The sequence below is a fragment of the Phyllostomus discolor genome, chromosome 1 (assembly GCF_004126475.2).
Source record: "Phyllostomus discolor isolate MPI-MPIP mPhyDis1 chromosome 1, mPhyDis1.pri.v3, whole genome shotgun sequence".
Lineage (NCBI taxonomy): Eukaryota > Metazoa > Chordata > Mammalia > Chiroptera > Phyllostomidae > Phyllostomus > Phyllostomus discolor.
The window spans coordinates 216,525,290-216,543,004 of NC_040903.2; the positions used below are offsets into that span (position 1 = coordinate 216,525,290).

At 61.9% G+C, this 17,715-nt stretch overlaps 1 protein-coding gene across 1 annotated transcript; it reads right to left on the reverse strand.

The window, feature by feature from the left end:
* Window positions 1–10,908: 10,908 nt before the first annotated feature.
* HSP90AA1 (heat shock protein 90 alpha family class A member 1) lies at window positions 10,909–16,288 on the reverse strand. Its single transcript, XM_028505856.2, has 11 exons — window positions 16,098–16,288; window positions 15,458–15,619; window positions 15,002–15,368; window positions 14,366–14,499; window positions 13,763–14,083; window positions 13,475–13,640; window positions 13,193–13,383; window positions 12,935–13,082; window positions 12,535–12,803; window positions 11,896–12,229; window positions 10,909–11,607 (listed from the first exon to the last, which is right to left on the reverse strand). The coding sequence occupies exons 2-11, from the start codon at window positions 15,617–15,619 to the stop codon at window positions 11,498–11,500; spliced, it is 2,202 nt and encodes a 733-aa protein (XP_028361657.1). The 5' UTR covers window positions 16,098–16,288; the 3' UTR covers window positions 10,909–11,497.
* Window positions 16,289–17,715: the final 1,427 nt, after the last annotated feature.

Sequence of the window (17,715 nt, forward strand, 5' to 3'; positions counted from 1 at the left end):
GATGCGCCAAGGTTGGGAGTTTGGTCCCCCCAACCCCGTCAGGACTCGAAGAACCAGCGAACGCGCATCCGAGAGCAGAACGACAGAGTCGATGATTCTCCCTCGAATCAGTAAATAAAACATAAAAACTATTCTGCCATTCGCAGCAGCATGCTCAGCAGGTCCGCAGGCAGGGAGCAAAACCACAAAGCCAACCCCCCGCCCCCCCCCCCCCCGGGACTTTCCCGCGGGGACTCTCCGGGGTACAGCACCCCCAGCCCCTGCTGCCTCGAAAAGTGCAGAAAACAGCTCCCGTGACACAGACGTGCGGGAGATTCTCTGAGACCAAGACTGTCTGTCCCTGTGGTCACCCTGTCACACCAACCCCTGCAACTCTTGGCGGCCAAGGTCAAAGTGGGCGGGAAGCTGGCTTTCTGCTCCCAGAATCCCATCTGCTTTGAACGGGGTCTCATTTGGCCTCTTCACAGCCACCCCTCCCTTCCTGCTCCCCCCCACCGGAGTCCTTGACCCCCGTCCCCATCCCCTCCCCCCAGCCACAGCCCCAGCCCAGGAGCTGGAATTGCAGGTGCGCATGCAAGGTGAAGGAGACACGAGGGGCCAGAAACGGACGGCCGTGCCCTGGCGGTCCTGGAGGCTTGGGAGAGTGATTCTCTCGTGCCTCGAGTTTGGCATGTCCCTGATGAGGGGTTCAGAGGTCACCACCTCGGCCCCAGAGCCAGCAAACCTCTAGCTGCTAGCAAATCTCCATCTTGAAGCTCACATGTGAGCAATGCTCCCACCCGTGTGAGCGACACTCCACACGCACCGGGCCTGGGGCCTGGAGGCTCCACCCACTACCTCTGGTGAGGTTTTTTTTTAAGATTTTATTTTATTTTTAGAGAAGAGGGAGAAAGAGAAACATCAATGTGTAAGTTGCCTCTCAAGCGCCCCCTAGTGGGGACCTGGCCTGCAACCCAGGCCTGTGCCCTGACTGGGGATCAGATGGGTGACCTGGTTTGCAGGCCAGCGCCCAATCTGCCAGGGCCACACCAGCCAGGGCTGGTGACCCCAGTGTCGTCTGCCTGCTCTACACTCCCGGACCCCAGCGCACAGCCCCTCTGGGGTCTCTGGCAGGCTCTTCCCACAGGAGAGCGCTCCGGAACAGACTGCCCCTCGCAGCCCCCCCGAGGGGGGAGAACCCCCAACCCCTGCACTTTGGAGCCTCGGACCCCCGACCAAGGGAACAAGAAATCTCCGCTGTTGGAAGACGCCCAGCTTGTGGCCTCGGGAAAGCGAGACGCCCGTCAAGTACGGGGGCTGGAACTCTGAGAAAAACGGCACGGTCTTAAAGAATTCATCCTTCCCGTTTGAACTGGGAAGGAGCAAGATCGCGGCGCGGTCTGCTCCGCGAGGAGCGGGAGGCCCGCCGGTCTGGGCCGGAGTCCCACACGGCAGCCCGCGGGCGGCAGAGGCCAAGCGGGGCCCGAGCCGCCCCGAGTGCGGTTTCGGTCGCCGGGACCCCAGCCACGACCGCTGACACCGTTCCCAGTGTGCGGGCAGATAAACCCCGGCTGGGAGGAAACGCAGAGCAAAAGGGAACACGTCTGGGTGGACGTGAAGGTCTAGTTTTTAAAGGCATCGTCACCCGACCTTAGGTTTGAGCTTTAATACAGCAAAAACCAGACACAGCCCCAGGGCCCCCCCCCCACCTGAGAAACAGTCGTTTTCTTAGACTGACCTCACAGGTGTCAAGAAGTCATAACCTGGTTACCTGAAGTTTTAAAATGGAAAAGTTAGGGAGCAGATGACCAACTTCCGGCCAGTCCTTTGTTGTGCCCCTTGCCCGTCCTGGCCCCACCCCCTGCCCACCCTGGCCCCACCCCTTGTTCATCCTGGCCCCACCCCCTGCCCACCCTGGCCCCACCCCTTGTCTGTCCTGGCCCCACCCCTTGTCTGTCCTGGCCCCACCCCTGCCTATCCTGGCCCCACCCCTGCCTATCCTGGCCCCACCCCTTGCCCGTCCTGGCCCCACCCCCTGCCCATCCTGGCCCCACCCCTTGTCTGTCCTGGTCCACCCCTTTTCCGTCCTGGCCCCACCCCCTGCCCGTCCAGACCCCAACCTCACCCAGCTGTGATTGTGAGGCAGCGGGATGAGAAGCCCAAAAGCAAAGCAGAGATGGAGGGCAGGTGTGTGCATCTGACATGTGTTAAAAGGTGAACATTTGGCACATTTTTCTAATAAAGCTTTAAAAAGTTCACTCAGTAAATAGGCCGTCGAATTAACGTATCAGAAAAACTCGGGGTAACAGCAGCAAAACTATTTTTAAAAATACTACAAACTAAACGCCTGCCTACTAGGCAGGAAGAGGAAAACTGGGGGGGGGGGGGGGTCAGGGCTTCCCCAAACAGCCCACAGGGCGGCCCCTCCGTGCGGGGAGGGGAGTCCCAGGCCCGAGCATCTGTGGCTCCTCCTGGGTCCGTGCCCAGGAGGAGTGGCCCCGGGGGGACACGCCGGCTCCCACCTGGAGTCGGGGACACGCCGGGGCAGCGGCCAGTGGAGTCCAGAGGGCCGGCTGCGGAGCGCGGAGGAGCCGGGCAGAGCCGCGGGCCTGGGGACAGGAGGGGACAAGCGCGTGAGGCGCCCCTTTTCCCAAGAGACGCGTGCGCGCGCACCAGGACCCCCGGGGCCTTAGCGGCTGCCTCGCCTCCACGCCCGGCCCGGGCCCGGGGGCGGCGCGGACAGGTAGCGCAGCAGGCCGGGGGGGAGGTCGGGGGACTGGCCGGACCCCTGGTCCTGGCCGCGGATGGCCGCTCCGGGTAAGTGCGCGCCCCCAAGCTCACGGGCTGGGGTCGCCCCTCGGGGGGACAGTCAGGCCTGTGTTTTGGTGCACAAAGCACGTCTTTTCTCTCCTTCCTTCCCCCCCCCAGCACGTCTTTTCTCTCCTTCCTCCCCCCCCCCCCCCATGTTAGTGTTTAAGGCGAAAGCCCTCACACCGTCCTAGGAATTATTTTGACAAGACACTTTTTTTGTACAGTTTTTCTGATATAACAAAGTAAAAAGGGATGACAGTGGATTTTTTTTTCTGTTTCGCGATTTCCTGTCCCGATGCCACCTGAAAAAAGGCCAACACTTGTAACTCCGGTTCAAGACAAAGTGGACCAAGCTTTAAAGGGAAAGATCGGTTCGGGCGCGGGCCCCTCCCCGCGTTACCTGGCAGTGGAGGGGGGGCGGGTGGGTCCGTAGTGCGGGCCCGCGGAGTCCATCAGTTCGCAGCTCTGCGCCCGAGGAAAGAGGGGCCGTTCAGGCTGCGGGGGACCCACCGCAGCGCGCGAGCGCAGCGCCCCGCGCGGTTTCTCCCTCGTGTTCAACCGATTTCCATCGATTTGCTTTGCAGGGGTGTCCAGCCCACGCCCCACGGGCGGCTGTGAATGCGCCCCGACACAAAATTGTGAATTTACTTAAAACACGAGATATTTTTTGGAGTGCGTTGCAGTGTATTTAACGTGCGGCCCCGAGACGCCGAGAGCTCGCACACTCCTGCTTTGGAGGGAACCTCAGGTCCGAGTGTTTTGTTTGGGAGAAACACCGCGGAGCTCGGCCAGCAGGTGCTGATTAGCCGCAGGCTGTCCCAGGTGCCCCAGAATTCTCCCGTGGGCCTGGGGGAAGGGGGAGCCCACACTGCCCCACACAGGCTGGCTGCTGTCTGAGGGCAAAGCGGGGGTGCCCCCCAGGGCACCCTCCCACTGCCGCCCTGGGGGCGCCCTGTGTCAGTCCCGCCTCATACCTGGAGGGAATCAACCCCTCACCCCCCACCTCACACCAGGGTCTCCCAAGCAAGGACCTCCGCGTCAGAGGGTGGGGCACCATCCTCACTCTGAAAGGCAGGGACAGGGACCCCCCCCTCACAGGGTGGGAGTGGGGGGGTGATGTGTTCCCGAGGTGTAGGGACGCCCCCCACTCTCTTGGGGGGCAATATCCTCACCCCTTTGGGGCAGGGACCACGCGGGGGCTACGCTGTGCGGCCTCAGAGCCCCTTCTTTCTGGAAGAGGCACCCCCTCTCCTATCGCCGCCCACGTGGCTTTCACAAGCGCTGTCTCCCCACCCCCCACCCCCGCAGGGACAGCCGCCGCCCCAGAGGCGCCACGGGTGGCCGCGCTGATCGCCCGGCGAGCGCACCTGGCCGGCGCACCTGGCCTGAATGGCGGCGCCCACCTGGCCGAGACTCGGGCGGGGCCTAAGTTTCCCCCGCCCCTATTCAACCTCCCAGGCAGGGGTCACGGAACTGGGGCCTGAGCGTGACTCCGAGTAGGGGTGTTGTCTCTAAGCTGGCGCCACCGGAATCCGCTCCGGGGAGGCCGGACCCGCATGGCTGCGGCCGAATGCGGGTGCCCGGGGCGGACTCCGGCGCTCACCTTCTGAAAGGCACGTCCATCCTGCGCCCACGTGATCGTCCCGAGTCCAGAAGGAAGGTCGTGCGGGCCTGACCTGCGCGGTGTGACGTCACAGGCATTTCCATGGTAACACAGCTCGCGTCGCCCTCCCAAAACTGCGGATCCTTCCTGCTGCCGGGCCCGCGGTCAGGGCTCCCACGTGACCCGGGAGGCCTTCCTTTTCCAGGGCCTAAAGCTGCAGTAAAACCTGGAGGGACCACCCTGGGCCGGGGGCGTCCGAGCCCTTTCACCAGGCCTGCGCTGCCCCCTGGCAATCGCCCCTGCCCCTCCCCCTCCCTTCCCCCGCCCCAGGGTGGTCGCCTGGCCCACCTCTTCCGACTCCGCCGCCAAGGCCCCTCTGTCCCACCACCCAGGGCTCTGACCTTGGCGGGAGAGGCCGCTCACCCCGCCCCTACCCGGCTACCCCTGGGCGGCCTAGTTTGGCACCTCCTCCGTGAAGCCCTCCTTGACCGCGGGCATCCCAGTTGGGATCGCCTCCTCGCTCAAGGACTTCCAGGCCCAGTCCTCCGCAACTGCGCCAATTTTGAATGAATGGTGAACTCAGATGCTCAGTCACTTATTTATTATTATTAACTTTTTAAGATTTTATTTATTTTTAGAGACAGGAGAAGGGAGGGAGAAAGGAAGAGAAACATCACTGTGTGGTTGCCTGTCACGTGGCCCCCACTGAGGACCTGGCCCACAACCCAGGCATTTGCCCTGACTGGGAATTGAACCTGCGACCCTTTGGTTCTCGGCCTCTGCTCAATCCACTGAGCTATTTTTAAAGCAGTGTTTTGAAGTCAGAAAGAGTGGATCCTCCTACTTTGTCCCTTTTCAAGGTTATGTGGCTTTTCTGGGTCCCTAGAGTTTCCATGTGAATTTTAGACTCGGCTTGTCGATTTCTGGGGGGGGAAACGCCAGGGGGATTTCGATAAGGACTGAGTTGGGTCTGCAGATCAACCCGGGGAGTGTCGCTCCCCGGCGGATTTGTGTCTTCCCGTCTAGGAGCGTGGGGCGTCCTGTCTTTCAATAGGTCTTCTTGTTAGAACCAGGTTCTGTCGTTTTTAGAATGGGAGTGACACATTTATTTTGTTACATTTATTTCTAAGGATAAGTATTTTTTTGCTCCTCGCCCTGAGGATATATTTATGGATTTTAGAGAAGAAGGGAGAGAGGGAGAGGAATGTCAGCGAGAAACGTCCATCAGGTGTCTCTTGCACGTGCCCCCGCCAGGGAGCGAGCCCACGGCATTTTCGTGTGTGGGACAACGTTCCAGCCAACTGAGCCACCCAGCACCCAGCCAGGGCTACTTTTAAGTATGTTTGATGCTATTGTAAAAACAACTGTTTTTGCCCTGGCAGAGTAGCTTAGGGGGTTAGAGCATCATGCCAGTGCACCAAGGTTGCGGGTTCAGTCCCCAGTCCGGGCACATACAAGCATCAACCAGTAAAACACACAAATAAGTGGAACAACAATTCAATGTTCTTCCTTCTCTCTCTCCCCCTCCCTCTCTTTCTCTCTAAAAATCAATAAGACAACATTGCAGTATAAAAATAGAACTGTATTCTTTTTTTAAGATTTATTTATTTTTAGAGAGGGAAGGGAAGGAGAAAGAGAGAGAGAGAGAAACATCAATGTGTGGTTGCTGGGGGCCATGGCCTGCAACCCAGGCATGTACCCTGGCTGGGAATTGAACCTGCGATGCTTTGGTTTGCAGCCCGAGCTCAGTCCACTGAGCTATGCCAGCCAGGGTGAGAACTGTATTCTTAATTTTATTCTTGGATTATTCACTGTCCGTGTATAGAAATACAACTGAATTTGAATACTGATCTTGTATCCTGCAACCTTGCTGAAACTGTTCTAATGCGGGGCGGGGGGGGGGGGGGGTTCCTTACAATTGTCTTTCTTTTTTTTTTCCTTTATTCTTTTGCGTGTATGGGTATTAAAGCTGGGGACCCGGAAACAAAGGCGGGGCTTGGGGTAGAAGGAGTAGTGGGAGCGTCCAGGCAGGGCCGCTGGGGTTCCCTGGAGACCTTACCGAGAGGAAGTGAGCGCAGGCGGGGCTGCCGCCGGCTCTCTAGGACCTCCGAGATAAGGGGGGCCTCGGAGACAGGGTCGGGGTGAGCTGGGGACAAGCCGCCACTGCCTGCCGCTCCCCTGGTGGCAAGTCTCTTGGGGACCCTCGGAGTTTGGGGGAAACAGGGGAAGATGCACTCCTGAGAGGGAGGAACAGGAACGGCGTGGGCTGCCCTGGAGAGAGCCGTGACTTCCCTTCCGAGTGCCAGGCCACGCCCCCGTCCGTCTGCGGGGAGACAGGGCTCCTCCCCCTCCCCCCCCCCCCCCCCCCCCCCCGCCCGTCCTCTGCTGTCTCTCCCTCTCTCCCGACGAAGGGCCGGGCTCCGACCTCCGGGGCCGTGCTGGCTGGAACTTGCCAGAAGGAACATCCTGTCTCGTTCCGATGCGGGCACGTCATCGTGGCGCCGAGCCCCCCGGGTGTGTCCGAGTGACAGAGACGGCGGAGGGGCGGGCGGAGCGCTCACAGATGAAGCCACGCGCTGGAACCCCGGAGGCGCCTGCAGAAGCCGGGGTGGGTGGGGGTGCTTGGGCGGCCGTGGTTCCGTCCATTCCTCCATTTAACAAGCCGAAAGCTGACCTGTCCATTCCTGTTCCTTCTGACTTGTTAGGATTTTTGTGTGTTTTTGTTAATCTGGAATTTAAAAATGATCAGTGCTTGACTTGGGCCCCGCTTCCAGCGCTGGAACACTCACTGGGCAAGTGCCCGGGCCCCGAGCTACTGTCAAAGGGAGACGCGTGTGGTCCAGGCGGGCTGACGCTGCGGCGGACGACCCGCGCAGCCTGTGGGCTCTGCGGTCACCGCGGGCTCTGCGGTCAGACGTTGACGGTGCTGTTGGTACTCCGGGACTCCCCGAGAGCCCTGCTTCCTGGAACACTCCCCCCCCCCCCCCCCCCCGCCCCCGGGGCGGCCAGGCGATGTCCCTCCCTGCCGAAGGGCAACCTGTCCTCACACTGTCAGAGGCTGGAGCAGACCTCGAAGGCCTAGAACAGGGAACAAGAGCTTCCTAAAGTTCACTAAATTATTTGAACAGATTGGCACCCCCACAGGAGGAGGGGGGGGAAACAGCAGTTGTCTGTACCAGTTCTTCATGCAGCTCCACACGTGTGCACTGGGTGCACTGGGCTGGAGGTGACAAATGCCACACGCCTATTGGGGACCGGCAGCAGGGAGGCGGGAGGACTGACCTCGGACTCTGTCATTGCAGGACCTGCCTTCGGACGCAGAGCGAGCCTCAGACACCCACCCAGTGCCGGCCCGGCGCTCAGAGAGGCCGGGAGGCTGCCGAGGAGACTGGGCTGTTTTTTTTTTTTTTTTAAGATTTTATTTATTAACAAAGGGAAAAGGAGGAAGAAAGAGAGGGAAAGAAACATCAGTGTGTTGTTGCCTCTCACGCACCCCCTGCTGGGGACCCAGTCCACAACCCAGGCACGTGCCCTGACTGGGAATCAAACCAGCGACCCTTTGGTTTCCAGGCCGGCACTCAGTCCGCTGAGCCACACCAGCCAGGGCTGCCCCACTGTTTTGAAGAGGCCACCAGCACCGGCCACGGGCCTGCCCTCCAGGGGAGCTGCCGCAGCGCCAGCCCACTCCGGGCGGGCCTGCATCCGGGGCTACTGTCCACGTGATCCCACCCTCCGCTCTCTCGCCTTTCAGTCCAACCGACAGGGACCCATCTAAGCTCTCCAGCAGGGTCCCGGGGAGGCTCCCATTCCCTCTGTGTCGAGATGCGGTCCGCTTCACATCAGCAGTCACCCCCTTCCGGGAGCTCCCCCAAACCTTGCTCTCCTGGCTGTCCTTATACCTCTGCTGGGCTCCTTAGGGCCGGCACCGTAGCTGCCATTGCTGTTTTCCCCTGCCCACCTTCCCCCACGACACTGGTTTGTGCAGTACTGGGTTGGTTTTTTCTTTTTTTTTTTTTTTTTCCTTTTTAAGATTTTTATTTTTAGAGAGGGGAAGGAAGGAGAGAAACATCAATGTGTGGTTGTCTGTCATGTGCCCCCCCTGCCCCCACTGGGGAGCCAGCCTGCAACCTAGGCATGTGTCCTGACTGGGGATCGAACCAGTCAGGTTCCTTTTGGTGACCTTTTGGTTTGCAGGCCGCGCTCAATCCATTGAGCCACACCAGCCAGGGCTGGGCTGTTTCTTAGCAGGGGGTTCAATAAAAACTTGGTGCATGAGTGCCTGGTAGGGATAGCTAGAAGTTCAGAGGATGAGAGGTGGTGAGTGGGAGTAGTCTAGGGAGACTTCCTGGAGGAGGTGTGGCTTAGACTGGGGCTTGCAGGGCATTACACGGCAGGACACCATCTATGGTGGAAGGGAACCTAAGGTGACCTCATGGGACAGCAGGGGGGAGAGGTCTCACCCGGGACACAGAGCTGAGTCAGATCTAGGGAGCCAGAGGTCCAGGCTGAGCCCCCTGGAAGTAACAGCTGTCAGTTTTGAGTCCTTGCTAACGCCGGGCCCCAGGTAAGCGGCTTACCTAGAAAATGGCGGCCTGCCTGGAGGGTCCATCCCTGACAGACAAGAGAGGGAACGCCCGCTCCAAGGCAGGAGACTGCTTCCTACACCTTTTTTCCTCTGCTGTCTAGGGATAGCACACCACTCAACTCACCCCGCTAAGCTCAGTGGGCTTTGACAAGCATCTGCACCTGCAGCACTGCCACCGCCAGTGCGGGGACACTGCCAGATGCCCCTGCTGTCTGACGTCCATCCCACGCACTCAGTCCCACTCTGGCGCAGTTCGGCCCTTCCTACTATCGTACGCAAATGAATCAGGTAGTGGCTTCTCACCGGGCTCCTCTCTCTTCGGAGCTCAGGTGGCACACACAAGGCCCTCGAGCCCAATCCGGCCCCCACCTGCTTTTGTCCGGCCCAGCAGCTTGTTCCCGCCGCCAGGCTGATGTGGCCCCCGGTGAGGGTGAGGCTGACACCCGACAGAGTGACGCTTGGAGCACCCACATCTGAGCGCCGCGGGGCTCAGCCTGGACCCCTGGCTCCCTAGATCTCTGACTCGGCTCTGTGTCCAGGTGTTGCAGAGCCTTTTGTAAAACTTAAAGCTACCGTGAATCTTGAAGATGTAATGAACAATTGTTGCTAACCGATTCAACTGGTTTTTGTAGATTGGTCTTTGTGGAATTCACGTGTTAGGTTCTCAGACCGTGTCTTGTCGATTCCCTAACCGGGTGCCCACAGACGGCCCAGTGATCTGCACAAACTCTCTCCCCAGGCCGAGCCTGTGTGGGCCCTGCTGGCACCCGTGACCCCGACAGGCCGGCACGGACAGGTGAGAGGCCCTGGGCCCTGCAGCGGCCAGAGAGGGACCCCGGCTGTCTCCTTCAAGGTCTTCCGGGGTGTCACCCGAGTGTGCCAGCCTCGCCCCTGGGCGGGGGTCCTCCAGCCCCCCACCCCCCTCCAGGGCAGCCCGTCCCCAGCGCAGGCTCACTGGGGGCAGCAGCTGCAGGTGCTTCCCCCGGCGCTGCCCTGGTGACTCAGGACAGGTTGTTCACTGAGGCCCCGTTTGCCAGTCCCCTTGGAGGCCCCCCCCGGCGTTGCCCTTGCCCTTCAGGCCCTGTCTCCCACTGGAGACGTGCACCCCACTCCTCCTGCAGCTGGGAAACCGTGGGCACTGGGGTGACCCGTGGGCTCCGACACCCACCCGTCTGCTGGGGTCCTCCCTGGGAACCTCTGCTCAGGGTGCTCGAGTGAGCCGGGGCAGTCAGTGTTCGGCAGGCCCTCAGTCCCCGCCCCCCCACCCCCCAGTACCAGGTCAGACCTGCCCCAGCATGGGACCCCACGCTGCCTCTGCCATCAGTCCCTGTTGCCTCCCGTAGGTGGCCTTGGAACCCAGAACCTGGAGGGACCCGCTCTCCATGTCTGCCAAGCTGTCGGGCAGGGAGCCGTCACCACCCCCACGTCCGCCCCTGCAGCGACCACCCTCTCCCGATGCTCGTGGCCCAGGAACAGAACAGCAGCGGCCAAGGTGACCACGTGGCGGGGGCAGTGAGTGGACTTGAACTTGGAGGCTTTCCCGAGGCCAAGGGGCTCACAGACTTAAGGACAAGGAATGCATCGTGTCTGGCACAGGGATTCCCCCCACAACCCCCCAGGTTCCACTAAGACTCTGGGCAGCCCTGGCTGATGCGCCTCAGTGGATTCGAGTGTGGGCCTACGAACTGAAGGGTCACTGGTTCAATTCCCAGTCAGGGCACATATGCCTGGGTTGTGGGTCAGGTCCCCGATGGAGTGTGTGAAAAGCAACCACAGTCTGACGTTTTTCTTTCTCCCTCCCCCTCTAACCCGAGTCTTCTCCCAGGCAGGGTGCGCACCCCTCAGGCTCTCACGCAGAGCTGAGACCACCTGTCGCCGGCACCAGCCCCTCACCCCCGTGGCCGCCCCACAGAAGACACCTCCACAGAACTTTTTTAATTCGTGTGTATTTGTCACAACCTTTTAAAGCAGAATGTGAGCTGAGCACTACGTTTCCATTCACAAAACTCGGAGCTACTTCCAGACGGCTGCGCAGCACGCCCGGGCAGCCATCTGTGGGCAGGGGCCCCGCGGAGAGGCACCCACCCCCTCCCGGCGGGCGCGGCCGCCCAGGCGCACTGGCGTCTAGAGGCTGTGCATGCAGCTGGCAACTACAGGGGACGGCAGGTTTGCGGAGTCGATCCTAGGGGGACAGAAGCTGTTCACCTCAACACGTCAACAACCAAAGAGCAAGGACCACGAGCGGAGACTGTTGGGACCACACACACTGCACAGCGGGCAGAACCGCGTCCCGCGAACACGAGCCCAGCGGGGACCCGGAGCCGGTGCGCTCAGGGCCCGCACTGCCCCAGCATCCCACGCCGAGGGAAAGAGGCCTCCTCTTTCCCAAGTAGTTACTGTCATGCCATACGGGTTTTAAATGTTAACAAAAATAAAACAGTCCTTGAAAATATACCGTCCAAGGGAATGAAGGTGAAGAACGGAACACGTGGGCGGGCGGGCAGCCGCCGGCGGGCGGCCTAGTCCACCTCCTCCATGCGCGAGGTGTCGTCGTCCCCCTCCAGGGGCGGCATCTCCTCCGTCACGGCGGCGCTGCTCTCGTCCGCTGTGGGGTCGTCCTCGTCGATGCCTTTTCGGAGACAAGAGCCCCCCGCATCAGCTTCCCTAGAACCGCCCCATCGGCCAGTGCTGCTGGCTCATAACCCCCGAGGGCTCCGCAGGCACAAGGCCCGTGATTTCTGCTGTTTAGTGCTCACGAAGCAGGAGGCCCACCCCACCCCCTTGCCACGTGACCGAGAGATAAACACGCCCCAAGCTGCTCCCGAGACCCCAACCGGGCTCACCGAAGAGCTCAAAGGAACCCTCCCCCCCCCGGTAGTCACCAAGGCCCCCCTCCGGCCGGAGGCCGCGTGCTCACCGAGGCCCAGCTTGATCATCCTGTAGATCCTGTTGGCGTGCGTCTGGGGGTCCTCCAGGCTGAAGCCGGACGACAGCAGCGCCGTCTCGTACAGCAGGATGACCAGGTCCTTCACCGACTTGTCGTTCTTGTCGGCCTCCGCCTTCTGCCGCAGGGTCTCGATGATGGAGTGGTCCGGGTTGATCTCCAGGTGCTTCTTGGCCGCCATGTAGCCCATGGTCGAGTTGTCCCTCAGGGCCTGCGCCTTCATGATCCTTTCCATGTTCGCCGTCCAGCCATACGTGCTCGTGACGATGCAGCACGGGGAGGTCACCAGTCGGTTTGACACCACCACCTGTGCACGTGCGGTCAAAGCGTGTACCGTGAGGTGGTGCGTGAGGAGCCCCAGTACCGACGGACCGGGAACACTGTGCCCCCGCTCTGCACCCCCCCCCCCCCCCCCCCCCCGTGCGGCTCAGGCCTGAGGGCCACAGGAGCAGCCACACTGGTCACTGAACCGGGCGACTGGCGGCTTTCACCCACTCACTGAAGAGAACTGAACGAGAAGACGCCGCTTGTGTGGCTTCGACTTTGAAAACCTTATTTATACTACTTTTAAGTGTCAAAGGTTAGGAAACGCAAGTACGAGAGAACACACACCTTTTCTACTTTCTTCTCCAAGATGTCCTTCATGATCTTGCAGAGGTTTTCAAACTTGGTTCTCTTCTCCTCCTGCTTCTTCTTCTCCTCTTCGTCCTCCGGGAGCTCCAAGCCCTCCTTGGTGACGGACACCAGCGTCTTCCCCTCGAACTCCTTCAGCTGCTGCACGCAGTACTCGTCGATGGGCTCGATCATGTAGATCACCTCCAGGCCGTGCTTGCGCAGGCGCTCCACGAAGGCCGAGTTGGCCACCTGGTCCTTGGTCTCACCTGGTGTCGGAGGGCTACTTTCAGACTTCTCACAGGAAGGGCCTTCGCGTACTGTCCGGTCAGATCCCCCCACCCCGTGCACGCAGAGCCCCACAGGTGAAGTGCGACCCCCCGCGCGCCCCGCCAGGCACCTGTGATGTAGTAGATGTGCTTCTGGTGCTCCTTCATCCTCGTGCAGTAGTCCTTGAGGGACACCATCTCGTCGCCGGACGCGGACGTGTAGTACCTCAGCAGCTCCGAGAGCTTCTTCCGGTTCTGGGAGTCCTCGTGTATCCCGAGCTGTAAGGCAACAGGGCTTCAGGGGGGCTTTTCCTGCGGCGGGAGAACCCGCGAGTTCCAGAGGCCAGTGTCGTCGTCGCCGCCACCCACGCTCGTGTGTCCGCACCCACCTTGATGTTCTTGGAGAACTGCTCATAGAACTTCTTGTAGTTCTCCTTGTCTTCCGCCAGTTCGGTGAAGAGTTCCAGGCACTTCTTGACCAAGTTCTTTCTGATAACTTTCAAGATTTTGCTCTGCTGCAACATCTCCCGGGAAATGTTCAGAGGCAGATCCTCGGAGTCCACCACGCCTCTAATGAAGTCTGCAAACAGACAGACCGGAGTCACTCCCGGGGCCAAGCGCACTCAGGCACGGACCCCCCCTCCCCCAGGGCGAGGGCCCCGCCCACTCACTCAGGTACTCGGGGATCAGCTCCTCGCAGTTGTCCATGATGAACACCCTGCGCACGTACAGCTTGATGTTGTTCTTCTTCTTCCGGTTCTCGAACAGGTCGAAGGGAGCGCGCCTCGGCACGAAGAGCAGGGCTCGGAACTCCAGCTGCCCCTCCACGGAGAAGTGCTGGAACGAGACACGGGCGCCGAGTCCGAGTCAGCGGGTCGGCGCGTGCAGCTCCCGACTCAGCAAGCCCAGGTCGGAGAGGGGCCGGGCGGGCCGGCCTCGCAGCCCCCGCAGCCACTCACCTTCACGGCCAGGTGGTCCTCCCAGTCGTTGGTCAGGCTCTTGTAGAACTCCCCGTACTCCTCGTTGGTGATGTCGTCGGGGTTCCTGGTCCAGATGGGCTTCGTCTTGTTCAGCTCCTCCCGGTCGATGTACTTCTCCTTGATCTTCTTCTTCTTTTTCTTGTCGCCGTCCTTCTTCTCCTCCTCCTCCTCGTCGGAGCCCACATCTTCGATTTCGGGCTTGTCGTCCGACTCCTTCTCTTCCTTCTCCTTCTCCTCTTCCTTCTCCTCCTTCTCCTCCGCTTCGTCATCGCTGACTTCTTTATCACGCTCCTTCTCCACCTGCAGAGGACAAAAAACCTCGTCTTACAACAAAAACGCAAACTGGAGCAGTCGGGACTGTACAGCAAAGCCGAAGCAGCTGGCAAACGGTAGCCAGGAAACTCCTCGTCAGCACTCAGTGCGGTCAAAAAACTCAGCCCCGGCCCCGGAGACAGTGAGCGTCGGACTCGGACCGGCCCAGCAACCGCAGCAGCCAGGGCTCTGCCTCCCCGCCAGATCTCCAACTCAGGGGGGCTGGCTGGTCGCTCCAATTGTCTGCGTACACGTCACGCGGAAACTTACGAAGAGTGTGATGGGGTAGCCGATGAACTGCGAGTGCTTCTTCACAATCTCCTTTATCCTCCTCTCCTCCAAGTACTCGGTCTGGTCCTCTTTCAGGTGCAGGATGACCTTGGTTCCACGTCCCATGGGCTCCCCTGAAAAGGAGGATGGAAACCAGCTCAATTTCGATCTCAACTACCAGCCAAATCAACATCATGCAGTTCCAATCTTGCTCTGGCTGGTGTGGCTCAGTGGACTGAGTGCTGGCCTGTGAACCAAAAGCTTACTTACTGGGTTGATTCCCCATTAGAGCACATGCCTGGGTTGCCACCCAGACCCCCAGTTGGAGGCATGTAACGAAAAGCAACCAGTTCACTTTGGTCCCCCTTCTAAATTTAAATATTAAAACCACCCAACCAACCCACAACACCCCCAGCTCTCCACGGCCCCACCTAGCCCTCCTGAAGCCAGGACGCACTGCAGGGCTCCCTGCCGCTGCCCAGCACTGGCCCCACAGCTAACTGCGTCCCGAGAGATAAACCTCGGGGTCAGGCGTTGCACTATCACTCCTCACCAGCCCGTGCCCCAACTCCAGCGGGACCGCGCAGACACCCCCCCCACCCCAGCACAGAGCCCCCCTCCGCACCAGGTGCCCACCTGTGTCGGTGCGCACGGTGAACGAGCCTCCCGCGGAGGACTCCCAGGCGTACTGCTCGTCGTCGTTGTGCTTGGTGATCACGGTCACCTTCTCAGCAACCAGATAGGCCGAGTAAAACCCGACGCCGAACTGCCCGATCATCGAGATATCGGCGCCAGCCTGCAGAGCCTCCATGAACGCCTTGGTTCCCGACTTGGCGATGGTGCCCAGGTTGTTGATCAGGTCGGCCTTGGTCATGCCGATGCCCGTGTCCACGATGGTGAGGGTGCGCTCCTGCTTGTTGGGGATGAGGTTGATGTGCAGCTCCTTCCCGGAGTCCAACTTGCTGGGGTCCGTCAGGCTCTCGTATCTGATCTTGTCCAGGGCCTAGGGAAGCGCGCGCACACCGTCAGGCCCGAGGCCCTGGGGGTCGGGGAGTGTGGAACCAAGAGCCGACGGGGCGCGCGCGCACTTACGTCGGAGGAGTTAGAGATGAGCTCCCGCAGGAAGATCTCCTTGTTCGAGTAGAAGGTGTTGATGATCAGCGACATGAGCTGCGCGATCTCCGCCTGGAAGGCGAAGGTCTCCACCTCCTCCTCCTCCATGGGCTGGTCGTGGTTCTGGGCTTCCTCCGGCATCTGCGGCGACACGAGCGCTCGAGACCCCGCGGCGCGGCGCCCCCCCACCCGAGTTTCTAAAACCCCGCTTAAGCCACCAGCAGATCAACCGAAAGCCGCCGACAAAGCGATGACCTCATTCCTGCGTCCGCGCGGCGGTCGGGAGCGCGCCCCCAAGCCGCCCGAGCCAGCCGCCGAGAGGCAGCGCGCGCTGCCTCGCTGCGGCTCCGACCGGCGGCCCGGGACCGGGACCGGCCCGGGGCGGCCCCTCTCCCGGGTGGGCCCCACGCCGCAGGCCCGGCCGCGCGGGAAGGCCCGAAGGGGGTGGGGGAGGTGGGCCCGCAGCAGGCCCGAGGCCTCCGGGCCGACCAGGGCCGCCCCACGCCGACAGGCCCCGAGTCCCCGCCGCTCTACAGACGCCCGCCCGCCGGCCCCCTCGGCCCCTGAACCCCCTGAATCCCCTGCGCCCCGCGACCCCGACCCCCAACCGCCCCCTCACCTTGGCTACTGGACCGCACGGGCTCCGCCACCACGCAGCTGCAGGACGACGCAGAGGCAACTGGCGCGCAGCGCTCGCTCCTCCCTTATATAGACGCGGGCCCGCCCTGCGCGCGCGACGCCTTTTCCAGAAAGCTCCGGAACCTTCCGGAAGAACCCTCCCCAACCGCCGCCGCGGCCGCGCGCCCGCGCCTGCGCGCTGGCGGCCACCCGCGCCTCCCCCTCCCCCCCAACCGCCGCCTCAGCGCGCCTGCGCGGCCTGGAAGTCTCGGGAAGGTACCGAGCTTTCGGGCGCCGCCCTGCGCTCGCCCGGGTCCCTGCGTCCTGCGCTCGGCTCCCGCGCCCCCGCCTCGGCGCGCGGGCGGACGGCGCTCCGGGGCCCTTTCGCCGCCCCGGGGCCGGCTGCGGGGCCCGCGCTCCGGACAAGTCCGCAGAGCGAACTTGTGGCTCTGGGCGCGCCCCCACGGTGGGGCCGCTGGGGAGTTAAGGGGAGGGCGGACCCTCACGTCCCCGCTGGCGTCGCTCCCGGCCTCAGAACTGGGGCGCCCGGCGTCGGGGGGCCGCTGCCAGGTTCAGGACCTTGAGGCCGTGGGTAGGGGCGGGGGGCAGTGGGCAGAGGTTCCGGCCACGTTTGGGAGCCTGGGGGACGGGGCCGCCACGTGGAGTCCGGCCCGGGGCTGGAGGACAGGACGGCGTGTCTTCGGCCGGGCCGTGGGTACAGGTCCCTGGAATTCGGGCGGCCACCAAGCCCCCGGTTTCCGCCTTCACTAGAAGGGGGGGTCCCTGGGGCCTCGAGAGGCGCCGGCGGTAGTGCGAGCCCCCCCCCCCCCCGGGCGGACGCCCCACTGTGCGCGGGGGACGCTCCCCGGGGCGCGAGCGCTGTCCCGAATACTCCAGACTTAAGGCAACCTCTGGGTTTCTCTAAAGACGCCTCCTTCACACTTGGGGGCCCCTGAGGCTGAAATCCCGGCATTTGGTGAACATATTTGCGCCCCCAGCTACACCCATCGTGATAAGGCCGTCTTTTTTACTCCTTCTACGTAATGCGAGGTACCCACGTCAAGCATGTAACTCGTGGCTGGGGCCATTAACTTGCGCCGAGAGCCACTGTCTCGAGGGGAATCTGCCGAGCGTTCTGAGCCACGCCAGGTGGCAGGGGTCACACGGGGAAGGGGCTTTAGACTCTGCCGGCTCCGCAACTGGGTGTCTCAGCGGGGGGACCTGAGCGCCCGGGCCCCGCCGCGCCCCAGACCCTTCCAGACTGTTCCAGAGGTCGTCCCCCACCCGTAGCTCCTTTGTCTCTAGGTCCTCCCACTGCGGGCCTCCTCCTCAGGCTCCGGGCCTTTGGGAACAATCTAGAAGCTCCTTAGGATGTAAACAAACTTGACTGAACATCCCTCCCCTGGCTCATCTCCAGGGTAACCCAGCTTTTGCGGGAACGGGCTTCTCCAACTGGGGCGCGTAGACCCGTCAGGAGAGCGACACGGGCATGGGGCGCCCTGACTCCCTTTAAAACAGGAAACACAGGATGGAGCCCAGCGCCCACGTGGCGGGTCGTCAGGCGCCTGCGGGGCACGTTGCAGACTGCGCTTCCGTCCCCAGCGGGGTCGGAGGTGCTC

What these genes read in the sequence shown, in the direction of transcription:
- HSP90AA1 (XM_028505856.2), bottom strand. Translation starts at nt 15,619, where the DNA reads ATGCCGGAGGAAGCCCAGAACCACGACCAGCCCATGGAGGAGGAGGAG. An exon ending in CACCGTGCGCACCGACACAG is followed by an intron (nt 14,500 to 15,001) that starts GTGGGCACCTGG and finishes CCTCCTTTTCAG; the next exon opens with GGGAGCCCATGGGACGTGGA. An exon ending in GCACATCTACTACATCACAG is followed by an intron (nt 12,804 to 12,934) that starts GTGCCTGGCGGG and finishes CTCCGACACCAG; the next exon opens with GTGAGACCAAGGACCAGGTG.